This window comes from Equus caballus, chromosome 19 (assembly GCF_041296265.1).
Source record: "Equus caballus isolate H_3958 breed thoroughbred chromosome 19, TB-T2T, whole genome shotgun sequence".
Taxonomy (NCBI): Eukaryota; Metazoa; Chordata; class Mammalia; order Perissodactyla; family Equidae; genus Equus; species Equus caballus.
This window is the reverse complement of record NC_091702.1, coordinates 41285984-41306294: the sequence shown is the minus strand read 5'-3', so window position 1 is coordinate 41306294 and position 20311 is coordinate 41285984. Positions and strand designations below refer to the sequence as shown.

At 52.2% G+C, this 20311-nt stretch overlaps 1 protein-coding gene across 2 annotated transcripts; it reads left to right on the top strand.

Annotated features, from left to right (window-relative positions):
- Window positions 1–6491: 6491 nt before the first annotated feature.
- On the top strand, window positions 6492–20035 carry LRRC15 (leucine rich repeat containing 15). Of its 2 annotated transcripts, XM_014732822.3 has the most exons (3): window positions 6619–6706; window positions 13317–13499; window positions 14346–20035. In XM_014732822.3, exon 3 carries the CDS (start codon window positions 14351–14353, stop codon window positions 16091–16093), a length of 1743 nt encoding a protein of 580 aa, XP_014588308.3. In that variant the 5' UTR covers window positions 6619–6706; window positions 13317–13499; window positions 14346–14350; the 3' UTR covers window positions 16094–20035. The 2 variants fall into 2 exon arrangements, with proteins under 2 accessions (XP_005601951.3, XP_014588308.3); XM_005601894.4 differs by lacking the exon at window positions 13317–13499 and having other exon boundaries at window positions 6492–6706.
- The last annotated feature ends 276 nt before the right edge of the window (window positions 20036–20311 follow it).

Here is a 20311-nt window from a genome sequence, read left to right as displayed (position 1 = left end):
TTCCTAAGACCCTATGGGCCTCATCCATCGACCACCACATTCTTCTTAAACTCTACCCTCCCCCCGCCCCCCACCCTACAATGCTGTGTTCTGATGCTCCTACGACCTCCCTCACTGCTCTTTCTTGGTCCCTTCAGCTGGCTCCTCTTCCTCTGCCTGCCTCAGTAATATCAAGGGGTCTCAGGCCGCCATTCTTAACCCTCCTCTTACCTCTGTCTTCCCCAGGCCCCTTGAGAATCTGATGAAAATCATAAGCTGTCTACCCGGAAAAGTGCACAAGCAGAACATGTGTCCACATACTTTGACACACAATTTCAGGGAATTTGTAGGCTGCATCTTCCTCTTAGGACCCTAGGCCTGCTCTAATGGGTGGGGCTCACAGACTCCAGATAAAGCACCATTTCTGGGCCATCTCCCCTTTATCTGTGGCTTCTTGAACCTCTGCACCCACCCCGGACCCTTCTACTGGCTCAGACCTAATTTCAGACTCTACCGGACAGACCACACTGTGGTCCCACAGGGCTCAAATGCAGCCTGTCCAAAATGAGTCTGCCCCCTTGCCCATGCTGCCACCACCCCCATGGTCTCTGGTCCTCTTAGTGATACCCACTATCCACTCAGTTGCTCATGCCGAAAACCTGGCTGTTTCCCTTCATTTTTTCTCTTTTATCCCCTGTGGCATGGATAGCTAATTGCCTCCAATGGCTGCTCACCCCTACTTCTATTGTTATAAGAGTTTTCATTTTGTATATGGCTCTCAGCTCAAACTCCATTTCCCTTGCAGGGAGGGGCAGCAACATGACTAAGTTATGGCCAATGGAATGTGAGCAGAAGTGATGTGTGTAGCTTCTAGGGCATGCCTTTAAAGGGAAGGACTGAGCCCTTTGCTTGCTCTTTCCTGCCTTTCCTTTGGCTAGAATATGAATGTGAAGGCAGGGGCTGGAGCAGCCATTTTGGACATGGATTGAGGATGACAGAGCAATTAGATAGATGAGGTCTCGGTAGTCAAGCCACCATTACAGGTTTGATGGGAAATAAACATCCACCTTGTTTAAGCTCTCGTTATTTTTGGCTCACTTTGTTATGGTAGCTTAACCTGTATCATAACAGCCCCACTGTATTACCCCCCTTATCACAATAACCAATCCATCGCCATGTTTTACCACTTTACTCCTTATATTACCTCCCGATTCCTCTCTCCATTCTCACTGCCCTGTCTTAGCTCAAGCTCTTGTCATCTCCCATCTGAGCGGTTGCTGTACGTTTTCATCAGATCTCCCTGCCCCCACCTCTCCTCCCCACACCTTCCCCACTCCCCACCCCCACACAGCAATCCATCCTCGCCACTGCTGCCAGAGCTATCCACCCTCTATACCAGTGTTTCTCAGCCACGGCACTAGTGACATCTCAGCCCAGAGAATTCTTTGTGGAGGGGCTGTCCTGTGCACCAGAGGATGCTTGCAGCTCCTCTGGCCTGTACTCACTAGATGCCACTTGCCTTCTCTAGTTCTGACAGCCCAAAATGTCTCTAGACATTGCTGCATGTCCTCTGGGAGGGGGACAAAATCACCCCTGGTTGAGAACCCCTGTCCTACACTGATCTGATTCATCTCTCCCCGGCTGAACCCTTTCAGGGCCCTCTGGGGCCCAGAGAATCAGTCACAGTTGGTGAGACCCTTTCTACGTTGCATCTTGCATTCTTCCCAGGATGGTGTTTCCACAAAGCCCTCACATGCACCCTGCTCTCTGGTTATCTCGAACTGTTTGCCACATGCTGAATGTGCCAAGGTCCTTTGTGCTTTTGAGCCTTTGCCAATGCTATTTGTTCTTCCCAGAGTGCCCACACACCTGCTCATCCCCCCAGGCTTAGTCCGGGGGCCACGTGGGGAAAGGCTTCCTCCCATGGCCCAGACAGGCTCGGCAGCTCCCTTGTGTGACCCCATCGCATACATGCCTTGCACCTGAATATGACTGTTGACGTGTTTTTGTCCTCCTAAGAACGAATGCACCCCCGTAACTAGCACCTAGCCAGGGCCCGCCACTTGCTGAATGCTCAGTTTACTGGGTGAATGCTGGGCCTCTGTGGTGAGCAGCCAGGATGGCTGAGGGAAGAGGCTGTGTGACGTGTCCGGAGGTCCAGGAGAGGGGAGGCTTTGGAGTAGGGTGGGCCTGCTCGTGGGTCCCAAACGTCTAAGGGGCCGGCCCACGGGTAAGGGCAAGAATGATGGGAACTGAAGTGGGGAAGAGAGCCCATGGGTGGAGGTGCCAGGCAGGAAGGTTTTAGTGTGATCACAAGAAACATTAAAGAAAAATAGAATTTTGTTTTTTGTCTTTTAAAATGGTTATTCTAATTATCAATTAGATGCAATTCAGGGATGCATTTTTAACTAAATGAAACATAATATACAGTCATAAAACACCCTCGTTCATCACTGCTCCCTCCCACCACTACTATAGCAATTTTGAGTGTGTCCTTCCAGATCTTTCCCTCAGCATTTATGTACAGTCATGCGCCACATAATGACATCTCAGTCAATGACAGACCACATATACGACGGTCGTCCCATAAGATTAGTACCACACAGCCTAGGTGTGTATAGGCTAGACCATCTGGGTTTGTGTAAGTACACTCTATGATGTTCGCACAATGACAAAATCAACTAACAATGCATTTCTCAGAACATATCCCTGTCATTAAGCGACGTTTCACTGTATAGATACAGACAGTCTGTATAAAGATACACGTGTGTGTATATTTATATGAGTGTGTACATATCTACACATATGTATTGATGTGCACGCACACATCCATATAGATAGACAGCTGGATGAAATTTTCTCACCTGCACCATTCTTGTTCCTCCTCCTCTATGTTGGGAAAGGTTTTTTACAAAACCGAGGAAATCGACAGAGACGTAGGAGGTGGCGTACCCCTTTGCAGTCCTGTTAGGAGAGGCTGTCCACGTGAGCGAAAGGGATGCCTGTCTGCCTTCAAGTCACTGCTCTGAGGAACAGCCTAAAATCTCTCCTTGAGAGCACAGCCGGGGCCTGGGCAGTGTGCCGGACACCACGTGGGGCCTAGGGGCTCCTCAGCACCCGGATGGCGGGGCCACCATGAGGGGAGCTGCAGGGGACGCAGAACAGGCCACCTGGGGAAGGAGAGAAGTGGGGACAGGGAGACAAGAGCCCTGGGCGCCCTTCCAGGTCGACTGCCTGGGCACTGAAGGGCCATCCGATGGGAAAACTGATGTTTTTACCGTCTTCTGGCTTCTTGTGTGATCACGATCCATAAATCATGAGGCTGTTTTCCTCTGTGTTTCCCACATGTTGAAGTATAGCTGAGCAGTTATAAATTTTAGAGTTTTTCCCCCTAAAACCAATAAGTGCAATCATATTATATACATTAATCTGCTTAATACATCGGGTATATTTTTCTTCCTCGGCAAATAAAGATGTATCTCATCTTTTTAACCTGGTTACTAGGTATAGGTTTTCATGCTGCGTGGCATCATTGTCTTATGGACCGACATTTCCATTGTTTGCAATGGTCTGTTATTACAGACAGCGCTGCACTGAGCATTCGTGAGTGTGTAGCTTTGCGCGCACACATGATCGTGTCTGCGTATGGGGCTCGGACCCTAGTCAATTGGTTTACACATTTTGAATTCTGACCGCTACTGCTCTAACAATTTGTATTCCCATCACCAATGCGTGAGACCACCCACATCCTTGCCAACGCTGGTGTTCTCCATTCTTTTATTCTGCCAATCTCCCAGGGGGACTTCATCGTATGGTACTAACCTCCCCATCCCTGAAGTGGACCAAGCAGGGTCATAACCATCTCTCGATGGTGCCCTGGAGGGATTTCCTGCCGAGCGGGGAGACCCGCTCCTGTGACCTCCTGTCCCCTGGATTCTCTGCTTATTAACCAGACTAGAGAAACATGTGTGGGTGGGAGGGATCAGAGTTCTCTGAAGCCCTGAGGCAACCTTGGCCCTTCTGGTTCTCCCAGGGGGGCTGGAAAGTGAGCCTGGAGGTTTACAGGGCCTGCGGTGGTGAATCAGGCTTCTACTGTCCCCAGTAACACATCTCACTTCTGGAGGCTGATTGGGGCCGTTTTGCTTTCCCCTTCAGAGGAATGTGCTTCTCCACGAAAGAGGGGCTCTCAGTGAGCTAAAACTTGGAGGTCCTGTAGCCAGGTCCCTACAGCTGCCCCCAGTCTGGGGCACTGGTCCTTCCTGCAGGGCCTGGTTACTCTATTGAAACCCACATCCTGTCATGAGGACCCAAAAGGATGATAGGAGTGTTTTGAAACTATATGCCCTGCAGACACCCAAGGGTCCTCCATGGAACCTGGAAACCCTGCCATACTATACTTCCTGCAGTGTGGCTCTGTGCCTCGCCCCTCCTCCAAAACCTTTGGTGGCTCCCTACTGTCTGCAGAAGGACATCACGCTCTCAGGAAGGTGTCCCAGTCCTCTCCAGTGAGGCCCATCACACACCCTGGGCTCCAGCCAAACTCCATGTTTGGTCGAGAGCCCTCTCTCCTTGTTCTGACTCAATGATTTTCCTCAACTCACTCCCCTACATCTCCAGATCCTGCTCATCTTTTAAGACCACCTTCTACATGAAACTCAAGCCCCACCCCTTCAAATACACCCACATTTATCAACCTTATCCTCAGGAAGGTTCTATCAGTGGCCTCACTCCCCTCGTCCTCTCACAACCCCAACTCTGCACCAATCTGAACACAGCCATGCTTCTCTCTATAGTAGTTACGTGCATCTGAGCACACAGTGGGGGTGGAAATAGCGTACCATCCACCATCTAGGATGTGAATTTTGGATCTGTCACTTAGCATGTGACCTTGAGGAAGTTAGTTAGCTGCCCCGGGCCTCAGTTTTCCTCTCTGTAAAATGGGGGCAATTACTCCCACTCACAGGATTATATGGTAGATCAGTGGTTGTCAACTGTGTGTGTGTGTATGTGTGTGTGTGTGTGTTGACTCCCCAGGGGATTTTTGGTTGTCACAATTTGGGAGGGATGCTACTGGTATCAAGTGGGCAGAGGCCAGGATGCACTAAGCACCCCACAATACACAGGAAAGCTCCCCACAACCAAGAACCCTCCGGCCCCAAATGTCAACAGTGGCGAGGCTGAGAAACCTGGTGTAGGTGAAATAATGTACAGATGTAATAAGGTGCCCATGGGCTCTCTGATTCACAGCAGGTGCTTCATGAATGTTCATCCTTCCTCCCCACCCAGTGAGTGTCAGCTCTTTATGCGCAAGAGAAGTATCTGATTCAGCCCCGTGTTGTCCACATCTCCCAGCACAGGGCCAGCACAGAGTGGCTGAATGTTAGGATTAGGAAGGAGGGGAAGAAGGTAAAGAGGGGGCATTCTTATTCTTGCAGGTTCTAAGGAAAGGCAGTTGAAGACCTCTACCTGGGGATATGGAGGTGCCAGGTAGTAGAGAGAGGGCGTTCTTCACGTGGAATATTATTTGGGAGGGATGCTGGTGGTTGAAGAGATAGGGCTGGGAGCTGTGTGGAGACCCAGCCCAAGCTGTGCCTGCCCCTCCTGGGCTCGTGTCACGTAATGGACAGGACACTTTTTGTTTCTGGCTCTAAATCATGGTGCCATGGTGAGGAGGAATGTGGCATGATTCAGGCTGCGGGGCTTGACCACGGCAAGCCACCCAAATGACTATGTCAGTAATAACACTATGCACTTTTATATCTTCCTTTCATCACACATCGCAAAGCCTGGTGCAAACATTAATTAAGGCTTTTGGCATTGCACAGGCACTGTGTGTAAATATCACTCTCCCCACCTGGCAGAGAGGGTAAACTGAGCCAGGGAAGGGCAATGGCTCAGCCCAGTGTAGCTTATGGCTTGTTCAGGCTCCATCTTGGAGGAGAGGCAGGGGTTTGGCAGCCTCCCCACCCCTCCAGCTTTGACTTCTTTCTCCTCCCCAGACTCTCTCTGAGACGCCATGAATAGAAACAGCATGTCTTCCACTGGGGCAGCAGGGCGGGTCTCCAATGCAGAGGTGAAGGTCACAGGGAGTCCCTCATTCTCAGATATGCCCCTTGACTGCCGTGTGTACCCACCCCTGGGAGAGCACAGCGAGGGCACAGAGGATGACGTCAGAAGAGAATGGAAACACTGTTTTTAGGAGGGACACCGTTGGCGTAACTAACTTTGCTTGGAATTTAAAATAAAAGCTTTTTCCAAAATGTTAACAATAGGCGAATTGAGTTAAGCAAATAAGAGGGTTCCTTCCATTATTCTTTCAAATTTTCTGTAAATTTGAGATTACTCCGGAATAAAAGTTTTAAAAGAAAAAGACAAGAATGAATGCCTATTCTAGAGCCGCAAGGGCCAATGCAGCGAGCGAGTCCAAAAGAAACATTGGAAAGAAGAGGAAAATGTGTTTAAAAAAAAAAAAAGGTGGCAGAAGACCACCCCTTCCACTTGAGCAATCAGGCTGTGCTGTCTGTCGGGCACGTCGGGGCGCTGCAGCGGCGCGTCGCCCCTCCCGCCACCGCGCCAACACTGCCCCCTGCGGTGACTCACGCCGGGGCGCGTTTAAATACTGGGAGCGCGCGGCCAGCTGCACTCATGCTGCAGCCTTGAGCCGTCGCACATCCTCCTTTCGGGCTCCTTCTGGTCGACGGCGGCTCTCGCGGGCGCCGAGCTGCTGGTAAGTAGGCGGGCTGGCCTCCTGCTGCCTCCCTCCCTCCCTCCTCCCCGCCTGGAAGAACCCGGCTATCCTCCCGGCTCTGGTTTTTCTGCTGACCCCGCTCCCACTACCCCCGAGGAGAGACTTCAGAAGGGGCAGGGCTGGCAGGGTGCCTGCGGATGTCCTCAGGACGAGGCCAAGTGGAGCCTGCGCGGGGGGGGTGGGGGTGGGGGTGCTTAGCCCATCCCCCCACTGCCCAGTGAGGCTGGAGCCGCCAGCCCCGCTCTGCAGATCCTTGACCAGGCTCAGCTCCACTTACCCTTCCTTCCTACCATGTCAACCTGGGGTGCTGAGATGTTTTGGATAGGCAAGATGCTTTGAAAGTTGATTACATTATCACACCAGTTGCCCATCAAGTTTACCTCTTTCTGGATAACTAGCTCCGTTGGGGGAACAGTTTCTCTTTCTAAGATTCAGGTTATTTGAACCCGCATTCTCTTCCCTTGTCCTTACGGTGGTGGCCACCACTGGCCTGCCCTGCATTTGGGTCTGTCCAGGACCAGTGGGGGTTTTCCAGGTGAGAGATGTGTCCTCTTTTCATAGAGCTAAGAGTTGCTACAAAAGCAACTTCAGCAGATGGGCTGGTGCCTGGTTTGGATTTCCAACTTGGAATTCAGCTGTGGACTCAGAATTGTTTTGAGTTCCAAGTCTGTGCGTGGCTTGGGCGACCCCATTCTGGCAGCTTTCCCTTCTTACCAGTCAGAGGTGTCTGGGAGTGGCTGAGGCTGCTGGCTTTGAGCAGGGAAAGTCAGGGCTGGAGAAAGGTTTGTGATTAGCGTGGTGTGCATTTAAAATTGTGACTCTTGTACCTTTACCAGCATCTCCCCCCAAACACAGAGGCAGGAGCAGGGCCAAAGCACTGACTGTGGAAAACCAGATCTTTTCTAGAACTTCCCACCTAGGCCAAAGTGTGAGAGAGCCAGTCTATCTCCAGGGCCAAATGTGTCCCCTCAGGGCAGGCTGCAACTCTTGGATGACACGTCACTCAGACTGCTGGATGCCCGTCTGTCATGCTCCGGCTTCTCCTTTAGGATTATCTGGGATTATATCACCATTTCTCAGGCGGCTCCCAGATGTGTTGGTGCCACTGTCTCCATAATTTAGAAATTCTCTAATGGCTTTCACTTCTTCCACTCTATGTTGATTGCACATCTGGGGTACATTCAGGGCCAGACAGTCCCATTTGCCTGTGGTCTTGAGTCAGCTGGGCGGGCTCCGCAGTGATGAGACAAGCATGTGAGAGAGGTCGGGGTGGGGGACAGGGTTCTGAACAGACCCTGCAGGAAGTCAGGGCGCAGTAGGCTCTCCCAGGGTTGGGGGGACACTAGCTGGGCTTGCTCAGTAAATGGAGGGGTGATGGGGCATGGGTGGGAGTCGGTCCAGATGTGGAGAAATAAGGAGAGATGGGAGAGAAGCTGACCCAGCTTGGTCCTGCCAGCAAACACTCCTGAGGCTGTGATTATACATGGCAATTTGCTTCCCTAAATCCTGACCACGAAAGATGGGCTGCAGCTTCTGGTTTCACTGTCTCCCTGGGCTTTTGGGACACAATATTTAGAAACTGCTTCCAAGATGCTTTGATGAGGGGCTGATCCATTTCTGTCTAATCTCAGCCCCTCGGGTGTTACCCTGAGAAGGGGGCTCCAGCCATGGAGCCCCATGTGGGAGCTTCTCCCTGTTCTGCTGGCAAGTTTATCAGTATCTCCTGCCGTTTTTGCAAGCTAATTACAGCTCTGCTCTGGCCTCTGCAGGAAGCCCTGCCTCCCCCAGCCCTGGGGCTGGAAAGATCTTGCTTTTTCTTACTCATTTTCTGTTTTAAATAAATGAGCAATATTTTGGCTCTGAAGGGCCGTGAGAAATGGGTGCACAATTGAGCCTGGTGGGGGATGAGGGTGTGTCCAGTCTCCCCTTGGGGCTCCAGGATGCTTTGAGTTTGGGGTAGAGCCTAGAATGGGCTGTGTGTTGATTCCGGGATCAACCCGTAATGGTGACCCCTTCTGTGCCTTCCTTCCACTCCTGAGGCCACTCAGGTGAAACTGAGCAAACATGAGCATCAGAGCAGTTTCAAGAAAGAACACCCCTCAAATCATGCAGCCTCGGAGTTGGGAGAAGCCCTTGACCTTGGCTAATAATGCTTGGCAGCAGAGGATGGATTGTATAAGAGCCTGAAATCATTTTATGATGGAGGGAACAAAGCCGCCTCTGGGCCTCCGTCTGGGTCCCTTAGTTTTTCCATCTACAAAATGACCAGATGGTTTGACCAGATAGTTTCAAAAGGTCCTCGCACCTCTGATGCCCCGGGCTCTAAGTACTGCTTCTGGAAGCAGCTTCTACTGCTGGTTCAACTTAGCACAAACCCCAGATCTCTGACAGGGATGCAGAAAGGACCGCTGAGCAAGTGTCGATAGAGGGAGCTGGACCAGCCCTGTAGCCCGACCTTCAGCCTCTCGGGTCCTGGGTTCAATCTCTCTCTTCTTGGCAGTAAATGACACGGGTCAGGAGTGGGATGTCCCAGCCAGTCTAGGCCTCAAGGGTGCTTCTGAGTGTGGAGTGTGGACGCCTGCATCAGTCACTTGGGGCATCTTTTAGAAGTGCAGGGTCCTGGGCCCCACCCAGACTAGGGCTCAGCGTCTCTGCGGGTGGAGCCTCCTGAGAGCCTGATTTCACTCAACAGCAGAATGGATGACAATTGTAAGTCACATTTATTGGGTGCTCACTGTGCCAGGGAACGAGTCTGAGCGCTTTCCATGGATGAACTCATTGAGTCCTGGGAGCTGTAGTGCTGTGAGGTCCCTTCTCTTAAGTGGGCTTCCCGGCATTTCCAGGTGATTTTTATGGACAGATCTGGGGAAAGGGGTGGTCACTCTCTGTTTAGTGAGATGGGGAGGTCTGGATGCTCTGAGCCTGTCAATCAGACAGTGACTTCAGAACCGTTGGCCCGAGCACTGGTGAGCAGCTTGACTGAGGCCAACACTGACTGTGTGGCGGAGACACCCCCTCAACCATTCTGAGCCTGGCATCCCCCTTGGCTGGACGGGGCAACATCTCTCTTTGCAGATGAGGCCACGTTTAGGGAGACCTCTGTGGAGAGAGGGAGATCTCCTTTCTGGGCCTCAGTTTCCCCAGGTGCCCTAGGAGGGGGCAGGACCAGGGGCTCCCTGAGGCCCCTCCCAGCTCCCGGATCCCATGACATGGCTATTGGCTATGTGAAGATGCACCAATTGACAAGTGGAATTGCCCTGCCTGGAAAACTTTTGAAACAAGGTGGGCCTGAAAAGGTGGGTATGAGTTCCTCAAGCCACAGCATGGAGGTGGGGCCAGGCCAGGTGGCACTGCCGGTTGATCGGCATGACCTGTAGGGAAGGCTTCAGGCCAGATCTCCTTTCTGTCCTCAGACGGAATATATCAGAGCTGCCAAGGGCCCTTGGAAGTTTTTACAGGAGGGGAAACCGAGGCCTGGAGAATTTACTTAAACTCACACTCCATCTTCGTGTCAAGACCAGAGTAGGACATCTGTCTCCCAGCTCCTTCCAAAAGCCTTGCTCCGTGGCATACGAAGGCGTCTCCTCCCAGGGTAGCTCGTGTTTAGGGAATGTGAATGATAGTATTAAACCAAAAAAGTCCCAACCCACCAACCAACAAAGCACAGGGCTTCCAGGCTAATTATGTGTTCGCTCATGAGTCACAGGCAGTTCTTGCTAAAGAGACCCAGAGCCGGAGCGCCTGGTCCAAGTGCTTCTCTCCTGGGGAGGGACCGCGTCTGAGTGTCCAGGTGAGCTGTCTGTGTGTCCTTCTGTCTGTCTGCTCGGCTCACTGAATTCCTGGGCCAGCGACAGACGCCAGGCTGCGCCCCCTCCCAGGACAGGGGCCGGGTGGAGTGGCTTCAGTGACTGAGCCCTTGTTCGGCCACCTGGGGAGGAGGGTGTAATTAGGGCGGCTTTGTGGGTCTTTAACTGGCATTTGTCACGGCTGCCAAGCGGCCCTGAGCAGCGTGGGCTATTAGGCGGCTGTGTGCTGGGCTCCTGAGGGCCCCGGGCTGCCGCGTGCCTGCAGCACTTGCTGACAATCCGAGGGCCCGGCTGGCTGTCCAGCCCTGCAGCTTCTGTGGCCCTCCCTCCCCAGAGCCCTGCAGCTGCGTGTGAGGTGGGCTCTGTGGGGGCCCTCCGGAGCAGTTGGTGCCAGCTGTGGCAGGAACAAGTGCTGGAAAACAGGAAGCCACCGCAGGTGGTTCTGGGGTGGCCTCTGCAGACATGAGGATTTATAAAAAGGAAAATCTGCAAATTCTTGCAATATTTGTCAAGCTGAGATGGTCCATTTTAAACAACAGGGGCTCTGTTCCCATATGGGAATTATCTTTTCCCTCCTCCTCCCAAGCCATGAGGCCCCCTCCACTGGCTCTATGCCCTTCCTGGGGCTGGCTCGATACCCCCTCCCCAGCTGGGGAGTGCAGACTCAGAGAAGGACTGAGGTGGGTCCTCAGAGGGTAGCTTGTCCCATGTCCTCATCTGCAGCGGGGGAAGCTCAACAGAGACTGCCCTGGGCTTGCCAGGTTATGGGCACTTAATTTAGTCTCTGGCACTTGGGCTACAACACCATGTTGAAGCATGCTGGGCATAGGAGAGACATTAAAAATAAACAAGCACTAGCTAAGACATCACCAGGGGCAATTAGAGCTTCGCCTTCTGTAAGTCAGTCCGGGGGTAACTCTCTCACAAGCACATGTACCGAGGGGATGGGCAAAGACCCACACCTGTCCCCACAGCCCCCTGGGAGCACAGGCACAATTGACCTGGTCGATGACTCTCATATCCTTGCTCTGGGCTCGGCCTCAAAATCCTAAAGTCTTGGGGACGGACAGGACATCAGCTGTCATCTAGTTCAATACCCTACCAGTTGTAGGAATCTTCTCTCCAGCTTCCTTACCAAGTAGTTGCTCAGCCTCTGCTTGAACACTTCCAGTGAAGGGGAGCTTACTACCTCTATGGGATTGTCCATTCTGATTTGGGCAAGTTTTCTGGTGGCAAACTGAAATCTGCTACCCCATAGCTTTTGCACACTAGTTTTGACCTCTGGAGCCACACTGTTTCCTTTGTCCCAAGGAGAGTGCTTATAGGCGCCTCTCATTGTCTTTTCTTCCAGCTATTCATGCATAGTTCCTTCAGTGGATACTCAGATGTTCTGGTTTCTGGGTCCCCTCACCATCCTTTTATTCTTCTCCAGAAGGCCTTCAAGAGGCCAATTTGTCATTGGCCTTCTTGAAGTTCAGGGTGGAACTGAGCACAGCACTATAGGTCTGGCCTGATCAGGGCAGTGTAGAGTAAGACCATCACCTCTTTTGTTCCATACTTAATATTTCTATTAATGCAGTCTAAGATCACAATAGCTTTTGTGGACAGTCTTCTTTCTCTGTTACCATCAATAAAGAGCCCTAAGTCTTTCTCCTGGGATGGATGTTGAGTCACTTTTTCTGTGCCCCCTGTTTAGGCTGTTCATTTTCTCCTCTCAAATTCTGGACCTCACATGTGTCTAGACAAGTTCATCCTTTTAGATGTGTCCCTAGCTTAATCTGGCCCCATTCCTTTGCATCTAGACTCCATTGGCCAAGTTCTTCTTCTTTCTTTCTTTTCTCCACAGTTCTACATACTTATTCGAGTCCTTAATGCAAAAGTTCAGCAGGTCAAGGGCGTGGAGGGGCTGTGAATAAATGAAGACTCAAGGGCAGGGTAGATGTGGGATGAACTTGGGTTCTGTCCACAGAGTAAGCTTGTTGGCTGGCAAGGGAGGGGTGCACTGAGTTGAGACCATATTGGGAAGCCTGGCATATTGTGAGTTATGAGCCAGACTCAGGACTACCTGAGTTCAGGGGAACAAAGAGAGAAATTCCATCTCCACCCAGTCAGTGTATGCCTTAGAGGCCATCATTGAAATTCCTTCCCCTGACTCAGGAGTTTTGCTCCTTAAAAGCAGAGGCACTGCATTAACAAAGTCCTCTCCCGGGAATCGGGAGATCTGGGCGTTAAGCTCTGAGTCTCAGTTTCCCTGCTGCCTGCACCCCCATAAAGTGATGGGAATGTGGGATCAGCAGTTCTTCACCCTTTGGGAATCAGAGACCTCTTTGAACCTTGGATGGAAGTTACAGATGCTCTACCCATACAGAAACCCTTGGTCCTTTGATTGAGGATGCTAAGATTAAAGGCACTTTGAGGCTTTCCTGCCTCCCAGCGTCTGTAAAGTCCATGTCGTGGATGAGCTTGGAACAACCGCACACATTTGCAGAGCACTACACAGGACGCCCTCGCACCCATTCTCCCATTTGCTCCTCACAACAGCCTCAAGACGGGGCAGAGGTTGTCATCTCCGCTTAACAGATGGGAAAGCTGAACTTGGAGGCCTCAAGCTTCATCCAAGGGCAAACAGCTAGTTAGTGGTCCTTAAATATTCACGTAAGGCCCAGTCCCCGTGTCCCATGTCTCCATGTTCTGTGCATTTTATATCTATATATCTGTCTATAAAATTATTATCATCCCAATGTTGAACACCAAACCTTTCCTGAATTTGGCTCTATTCCCAGGTCAGCACCATGGCTGTGGGAGCATCTGGACCTACCACCTTTTAGCTCGAAGTGCATCCTAAGTTTTCTGGACCTACTCAGGGCCACTCAGTGTTTCTTTGTGGAAACTGGGGCTAGTACCCAGAAGGCAGATCCCAGGCATCAGCTGAGCCCAAACAGCCCCTTCCAGCGAGACGGGAAGAGGTGCAGACACTTTCGTTTTATTGGGAGGTGGTTTGAATTAAACCTGGATGAAGCACTTGTGACAGAGTTAACAAAGGAGCAGGTTGTTGGTCTGGTCATGGGGCAGGGCGGGGCTGTGCAGGGCAGGAGGCCAGGGGGAGGAAGAGCTGAGCTTCCCCTATCGTCTTTTCCCCCAGATCAGCAGTGTGGTCCTGCCTCTGCTGGCTGCTGCTGCTTCTCCCAGCAGGCCACCATGTTTGTGGCCTTAGCATCTTCCACCAGATTCAGGCCCTATTTATTTGTTCTCATTTCCTATCTGTCCCTCCTGAGGAGGCCACGTTCAAGCAACACGTTCAGGTGCTGTGAGGGATACAGAGATGGATAAGATACTCTTCCTGCCTTAGGGAACCTATAAGGATGAAAGATGAACATCCCTGCCCTTGAAACACTTGTTGCCTAGTGAAGGAGACAGATGGGAACACAATGAATGCCATGCTGAGCCAGCCATGGTGTAGCCACAGTGGAGGTTGGGTAGACCACCTGCATGGCAGGGTGACTAATGCTGACTCGTGGAATCTGGGAAGGCTCCCTAGAGGTGACTGCCTTTGAGCTAGACTTGCAGGTATGGGAAAGATTTGGATGAGGATGATGAGCACTCCAGGTGAGGGGGAAGTGCTTGGGCAAAGGCGTGGAAATAGGAAGGCCTGGAGGAAGGCGAAGAGGCTTGCTGACCAGACCACAGGGAGTGTAAGTTGGCTATGGGGGGATGGGGTTCAAAGGCAAGCCAGTGCTTGGCGCCAAAGGTTAACACTGGCTTAAAACCAGCTGCTGCTGACGCTGACTCACATGCGCTCTCTCCCCTTGCAGAGGCCATGCCATTGAAGCATTATCTCCTTTTGCTGGTGGGCTGCCAAGCCCTGGGTGCGGGCTTGGCCTACTATGGCTGCCCCAGCGAGTGTACCTGCTCCAGGGCCTCCCAGGTGGAGTGCACTGGGGCGCGCATTGTGGCGGTGCCCACCCCTCTGCCCTGGGACGCCATGAGCCTGCAGATCCTCAACACGCACATCACGGAGCTCAGCGAGTCCCCGTTCCTCAACATCTCGGCCCTCATCGCCCTGAGGATCGAGAAGAATGAGCTGTCCCACATCATGCCTGGCGCCTTCCGCAACCTGGGCTCGCTGCGTTACCTCAGCCTCGCCAACAACAAGCTTCAGGTCCTGCCTATTGGCCTCTTCCAGGGCCTGGATAACCTCGAGTCGCTCCTTCTGTCCAGCAACCAGCTGGTGCAGATCCAGCCAGCGCACTTCTCCCAGTTCAGCAACCTGAAGGAGCTGCAGCTGCACGGCAACCACCTGGAGTACATCCCTGACGGCGTCTTCGACCACCTGGTGGGCCTCACCAAGCTCAATCTGGGCAAGAACAGCCTCACCCACCTGTCGCCCAGGGTCTTCCAGCACCTGGGCAACCTCCAGGTCCTCCGGCTGTATGAGAACAGGCTCACGGACATCCCCATGGGCACCTTTGATGGGCTTGGGAACCTCCAGGAGCTGGCCCTGCAGCAGAACCAGATTGGTGTGCTCTCCCCTGGCCTCTTCCACAACAACCGGAACCTCCAGAAGCTCTATCTGTCCAACAACCATATCTCCCAGCTGCCCCCCGGCATCTTCCTGCAGCTGCCCCAGCTCAACCGACTCACCCTCTTTGGGAATTCTCTGAAGGAGCTCTCTCCAGGGATCTTTGGGCCCATGTACAACCTGCGTGAGCTCTGGCTCTACGACAACCACATCACCTCTCTACCCGACAACGTCTTCAGCAGTCTCCACCAGTTGCAGGTCTTGATCCTCAGTCGCAACCAGATCAGCTACATCTCCCCGGGCGCCTTCAATGGGTTGGCGGAGCTTCGGGAGCTGTCCCTCCACACCAATGCGCTGCAGGAGCTGGACGGGAACGTCTTCCGCATGTTGGCCAACCTGCAGAACATCTCCCTGCAGAACAACCGCCTCAGACAGCTCCCAGGGAATATCTTCGCCAATGTCAACAGCCTCATGACCATCCAGCTACAGAACAACCAGCTGGAGAACCTGCCCATGGGCATCTTCGACCACCTGGGGAACCTGTGTGAACTGCGGCTCTATGACAACCCCTGGAGGTGTGACTCAGACATCCTTCCGCTCCACAACTGGCTCCTGCTCAACAAGCTCAGGTTGGGGACAGACACCCTCCCAGTGTGTTTCAGCCCAGCCAGTGTCCGAGGCCAGTCCCTCATCATCATCAGCATCAACGTTGCTGCCCCCAGTGTCCAGGGGCCAGTGACCCCTGAGGTGACCAGCTCCTCACAAACGTCACGGTACCCAGACACCTCCAGCTACCCTGACACCACCTCCATCTCTTCCACCACTGAGTTCACCAGTGCTGTGGACATCACGGATCTGACCACCATTAGTGTGCCCACTCAGGTCCACACGTCCACGGCCCAGAACGGGTTGGTCATTGCCGCCATTGTCATTGGCATCATTGCCCTGGTCTGCTCCCTGGCTGCCTGCATCTGCTGTTGCTGCTGCAAGAAGAGGAGCCAAGCAGTCCTGATGCAGATGAAGGCACCCAATGAGTGTTAAAGAGGCAGGCTGGAGGCAGGCTGGAGGCCGGGCTGGGGAACACTGGGACCACCAGAGGATCCGGGATTTTCATCATTCTGCTTCCACCCCTGGGTCCACAGAGCCATTCCCTGCTCCCTCTCTCTAATCCCCAGGGGAAAGGCACCTCTCCCCTTTCTTGACCCTCCTAGTTCTCCTCTTTCAACAGGAGAACCAGCTCTTGCAGGACCTCCTTACCACCAGGGAGGTTCAACTGGCCATGGCAAAAACCCTGTGTGGTTTCCAGTTCATGTCCCAGGGCTTCCTTCATGAAAGCTCCTCCTCCAAAGTCTCACCAGCTCTCCTCCAAGGACAGCCTTCCCTGTGCCCGCGCCCCGCTCCTCCTGGCCTCTGCAGACTCTATGATTCCACGCCTGCTCACTTGTGGGAACAGTTCTCTGCCGGGATGGCCCCTCTCCCGAGTATTATGTAAGCTGATTTCTCTTCTTTTGCTCCCCTTGTTTGTGGCATGGCTCTACCTGGTCCCCTCAAATGAAAAGTCTCCCTTGATTTTCTGCTCCTGAAGGCAGGGTGAGTTCTCTCCTCGAAGAAGGCTTCAAACCTTATAGCTGGTTTCTTAAGAACTGCCAAGTGCCCTGGCTTTCAGGATGCTATGAAAGAAAGAAGGGAGAACGATGATGCTCAGTTCCTGGAGATGGAGCCATCCTCAGTGTCCCTCTCATCTGGAAAAGGAAGACAGGCCTCAGTGCACCAAGTTCAGCCTTTTAGAGAGTATTTCCCAACTCTAAACTTTGCTTTGAAAATTTTAGTCCTGTAAGGAATAGAATCATGTCAAATTTCTGACCCCTAAAGACATTAAAATCAGCTTATTGGTATTAGGTGGAAAAGGCAACCCGGTACCTGGGGGTCCTTGTGTTCACCCCTAGGGTTTGTCTCTTGCAAATTTTTATTGAAGTATAACATACGTACAGAAAAGTGGGAGCATGATATTGTAGAGTTTGATGGATTTGCACAAACTGTGCACACCCGTGTGATCAGCATCCAGATCAAGAAAAGGACATCACTAGTATCCTCCATCCTGGGCTTTTACTGAAGAAGACTGGGGCTTGTGGAAATGGCATGGACTTACTTGGGACCTGGCTCCCCATGAGCCAGGGTGGGCCCCCCACTGACCCCCAAGCTAGCCCTTACAAAGGCCCACCTGCCGGGGGTGGAGGAGAAGATGTGAGTACACTCGGGCCTGGACGGGGGGTTTTACTAAGTCCCCGGACCCTGAGGCACCCACACTGGCCGGGTTAGATTCCTCTCACCTCCAGAGGCCCATGCAACCACACACCCGTCCCTGCCGACATGCTGTCTGCTGCTCATTGGAGAGCCCTCTGCCTGGGCCTTTTATGGGCATGATGAGCCTCTGTCTGTTTTTAATTTTCACTCTCCACTTGGGGGAAGTGAAATAGCTCAGAGATGAGATCCTTTAATTGAACAGCCGAGTGTAATGGAACCCAGCAACCCCTCTAACGTCATGGTACAATTCTCCATCAACATTACAGTCAGCTAGAAACTGAACTTCAGAATTCTCACATGCGGCAGGCAACGTCAGGATACACAGAGAGGTCACGCTGGGTCTGAGGGCTCTCTGGAGCTCCTCCTGCCTGTGATCTGCTTATGAGTTGAGTTGTTTAGTCTAGGGTTATTCTCCTCCTTGGGTTACGGTCACACGGATACCTGCCCTCGCCGCCCTACACACATAGTCACACTGATAAATGTTATGCTTGTGGCAATGCATGTCTTTCTCTGGACAACTGGTCTACCACTTTAGAACTAAAAGCAGTGAAGTGGAGAATTGCAGGTGTCCATGTCTGCCCAGGAAGGAGCTGCAGCCAACACTATAAGGATTTGGAAATCCGCCATCAATCCTGACTGGCCCCTGCTAGTTCCCTCTGCCCCAGAAGACTAAGAAATCCCCTGGGGCCTTAGCAGCATGATGCTGACAGGTCCCCAGCGAAAAGGGTCTGGGAGGGGATGTGTGTGAGAGCTAGTGTGCTTTGTAGCTTTTCACTCTCTGGCCCAGGAATCTGGGAGAGATGGGGCCTGTCAGGTGGAAAAGACATCATCTCCCCACGGTAAATCTGGGTCTCCAAATGTTTCCCAAATAGTTGTAGCAACTGGTGGACACGTACCAAGGCTTGCCAGGGTCCAAAAGGAAGTGAGCCCAGAGCTTGGGGCATGAGCATTGTACCACTGATGGTGGCCTGCCATATTGATCCTGGGGCAAAAAGGGCAAGCTCGGCGTGCTCTCCTCCAGACAGGGACCAAGGTGTGGCACTGCGTTCCTCAAGGTGCTCCTTTGAGGCGGCTCCAACATCTCATTGTGCAAGTGGACCAGAGATGGCAGAGGGGGGAGGAGGGAGTCCTCTTCATCCAGAGTGCCCTGACACTGTGAACCCAGAACCTGGGTATTTCTGGCATTGGCCATGACATTGGGGTAGCCCCCTCTCTGGCCCAGAATATCAACGTATGTCCCCAGGCCAAAGGCTGGCCTGAGGGCAGCTCTCCTCATATGACTTCACCAGGAGCACCCAGTGGGGGTGGGGGACCCTTCCGAGCTTGCCCATTTTTTCTCTCATCAGAGTGGACTGGATGGAGGCTTCGGGCCTCCTTCTCCTCGGCAGGACTTTTGGCCTCTTGGAACCAAGTTTTCTGGTCAGGGAGCTGCCAGAAAAGCTGGGCGGAGTCTCCTTTCCAACTGGATGGTACATTCGCTCACTTCTTTGGGGTAGAGTGAGCTGCTTGGCCCCCCAAAAGTTGAGGTAGGGCACAGAGTTCACTTCACTTTCCCCGTTTGCTCCCTGGCTTCTGGGGCACCTTGCCAGTACCAGCAGCCTCTGTCTGGAGTGGAGGGTCAATGTTGGAGGAAAGATAATAAAAGCCAGTTAGAACCACTGTTTTTCAAAAATGCTCACAGTGCATAGGTACATGGAAAGCACTTCACAGGCATTTTCTTTTTAACCCTCACGACGCGCTGTGCATGAGTCCTACCGTCATCCCCTTGTGACAGAGTCTAAAACCACTTGTTCTTCCACAAAATCATTCAGTGCTCAGTGTATTCAGGCTGTGGGTTTTCCTTCTCTCTCCAGACGTGTACAAGTCCTCGTGGCCCGTCCTGGGCTTTCATTATTAAACCAAAGAAAATGGGAGGCACGCTTGTTGTTCCCCAAAGTCGTCGCCTGTGGGAGCTCACTCGGTCCTGTGTGGATCAAAAGCTTTGTAAAAGCAAAAAAATTAAACTCACCCATCCATTAAAGAAAAACTGGCCCCTCATGCGAATTATTGGGCTGTGTGTATATTGTTTCTCCTCTTTAGAAAGTAAAGGCACAGCACCGTTCTCAGAACTCTTCACAGGCAACAACACAACTTCCACAACCTTTCAGATGTCAGTATAGAGCAGTTTTAGGAATCGATTTCCAAACTCAGGAAGCTTATGGAGAGCAGACACCTAGAGATAACTAGGTAACTAGAGTTAGTAAACAGACATTGGCTGTATCCCAACCTTTAGCTATGAACCACCCTAAGAATTCAGCCCACGGATCCCACAGTTAGAACCGAATCCAGGTTGTTTCGGTGGTGGTCTTGGGGAGGAAGCCATTGCTGTGGTTCAGAGAGGGTGGGCGGACGCTCCTCCAGGCCCAGCTCCTTCCAGTCCAAACTTTCCCCTTCACCTAAGGAGAGACCGTTCTCACCAGCCCATTGCCTTCATGCTGCCTGCAAAAGTAGATCATCTTTGCCTCGCTTAGAGAATCATTGCAAATAGTCCCAGGTGCTTGGTGACGCATGTAGAAACTTCTAGGCCCCTGGGGTGTTATAGAGTGTGAGCCCTGGTGGGCAGGGTTGGGGGCCCGTCTTTGCTGGATGCTGCTTGTAACAAATTTGGTGTACAGAATCAACAATAAACGGTAAACAGGACACACGTGCTCTCTGTAGATGTCTTGGCGAGGGGATCTCACACCTGTTGATTCTATTCTTGTCATGTGTGTGCAACACTGACTTGGACAGTCCCTCATGGAGTAAAGATTCTGGGCTGGGAAAAGGCCTTTAGAAAGTGAGTGGGGCCCAAAACTGAAATAACAAATGATATCTATAGGCCCTGGTGGCTGGAAGAAGAGGTTCAACCTATTTTTTAGAGGAAGAAAGATCAAGACAGGAAATGAATTTCCCAGAGTCACCTAGGAAACTAGGGGC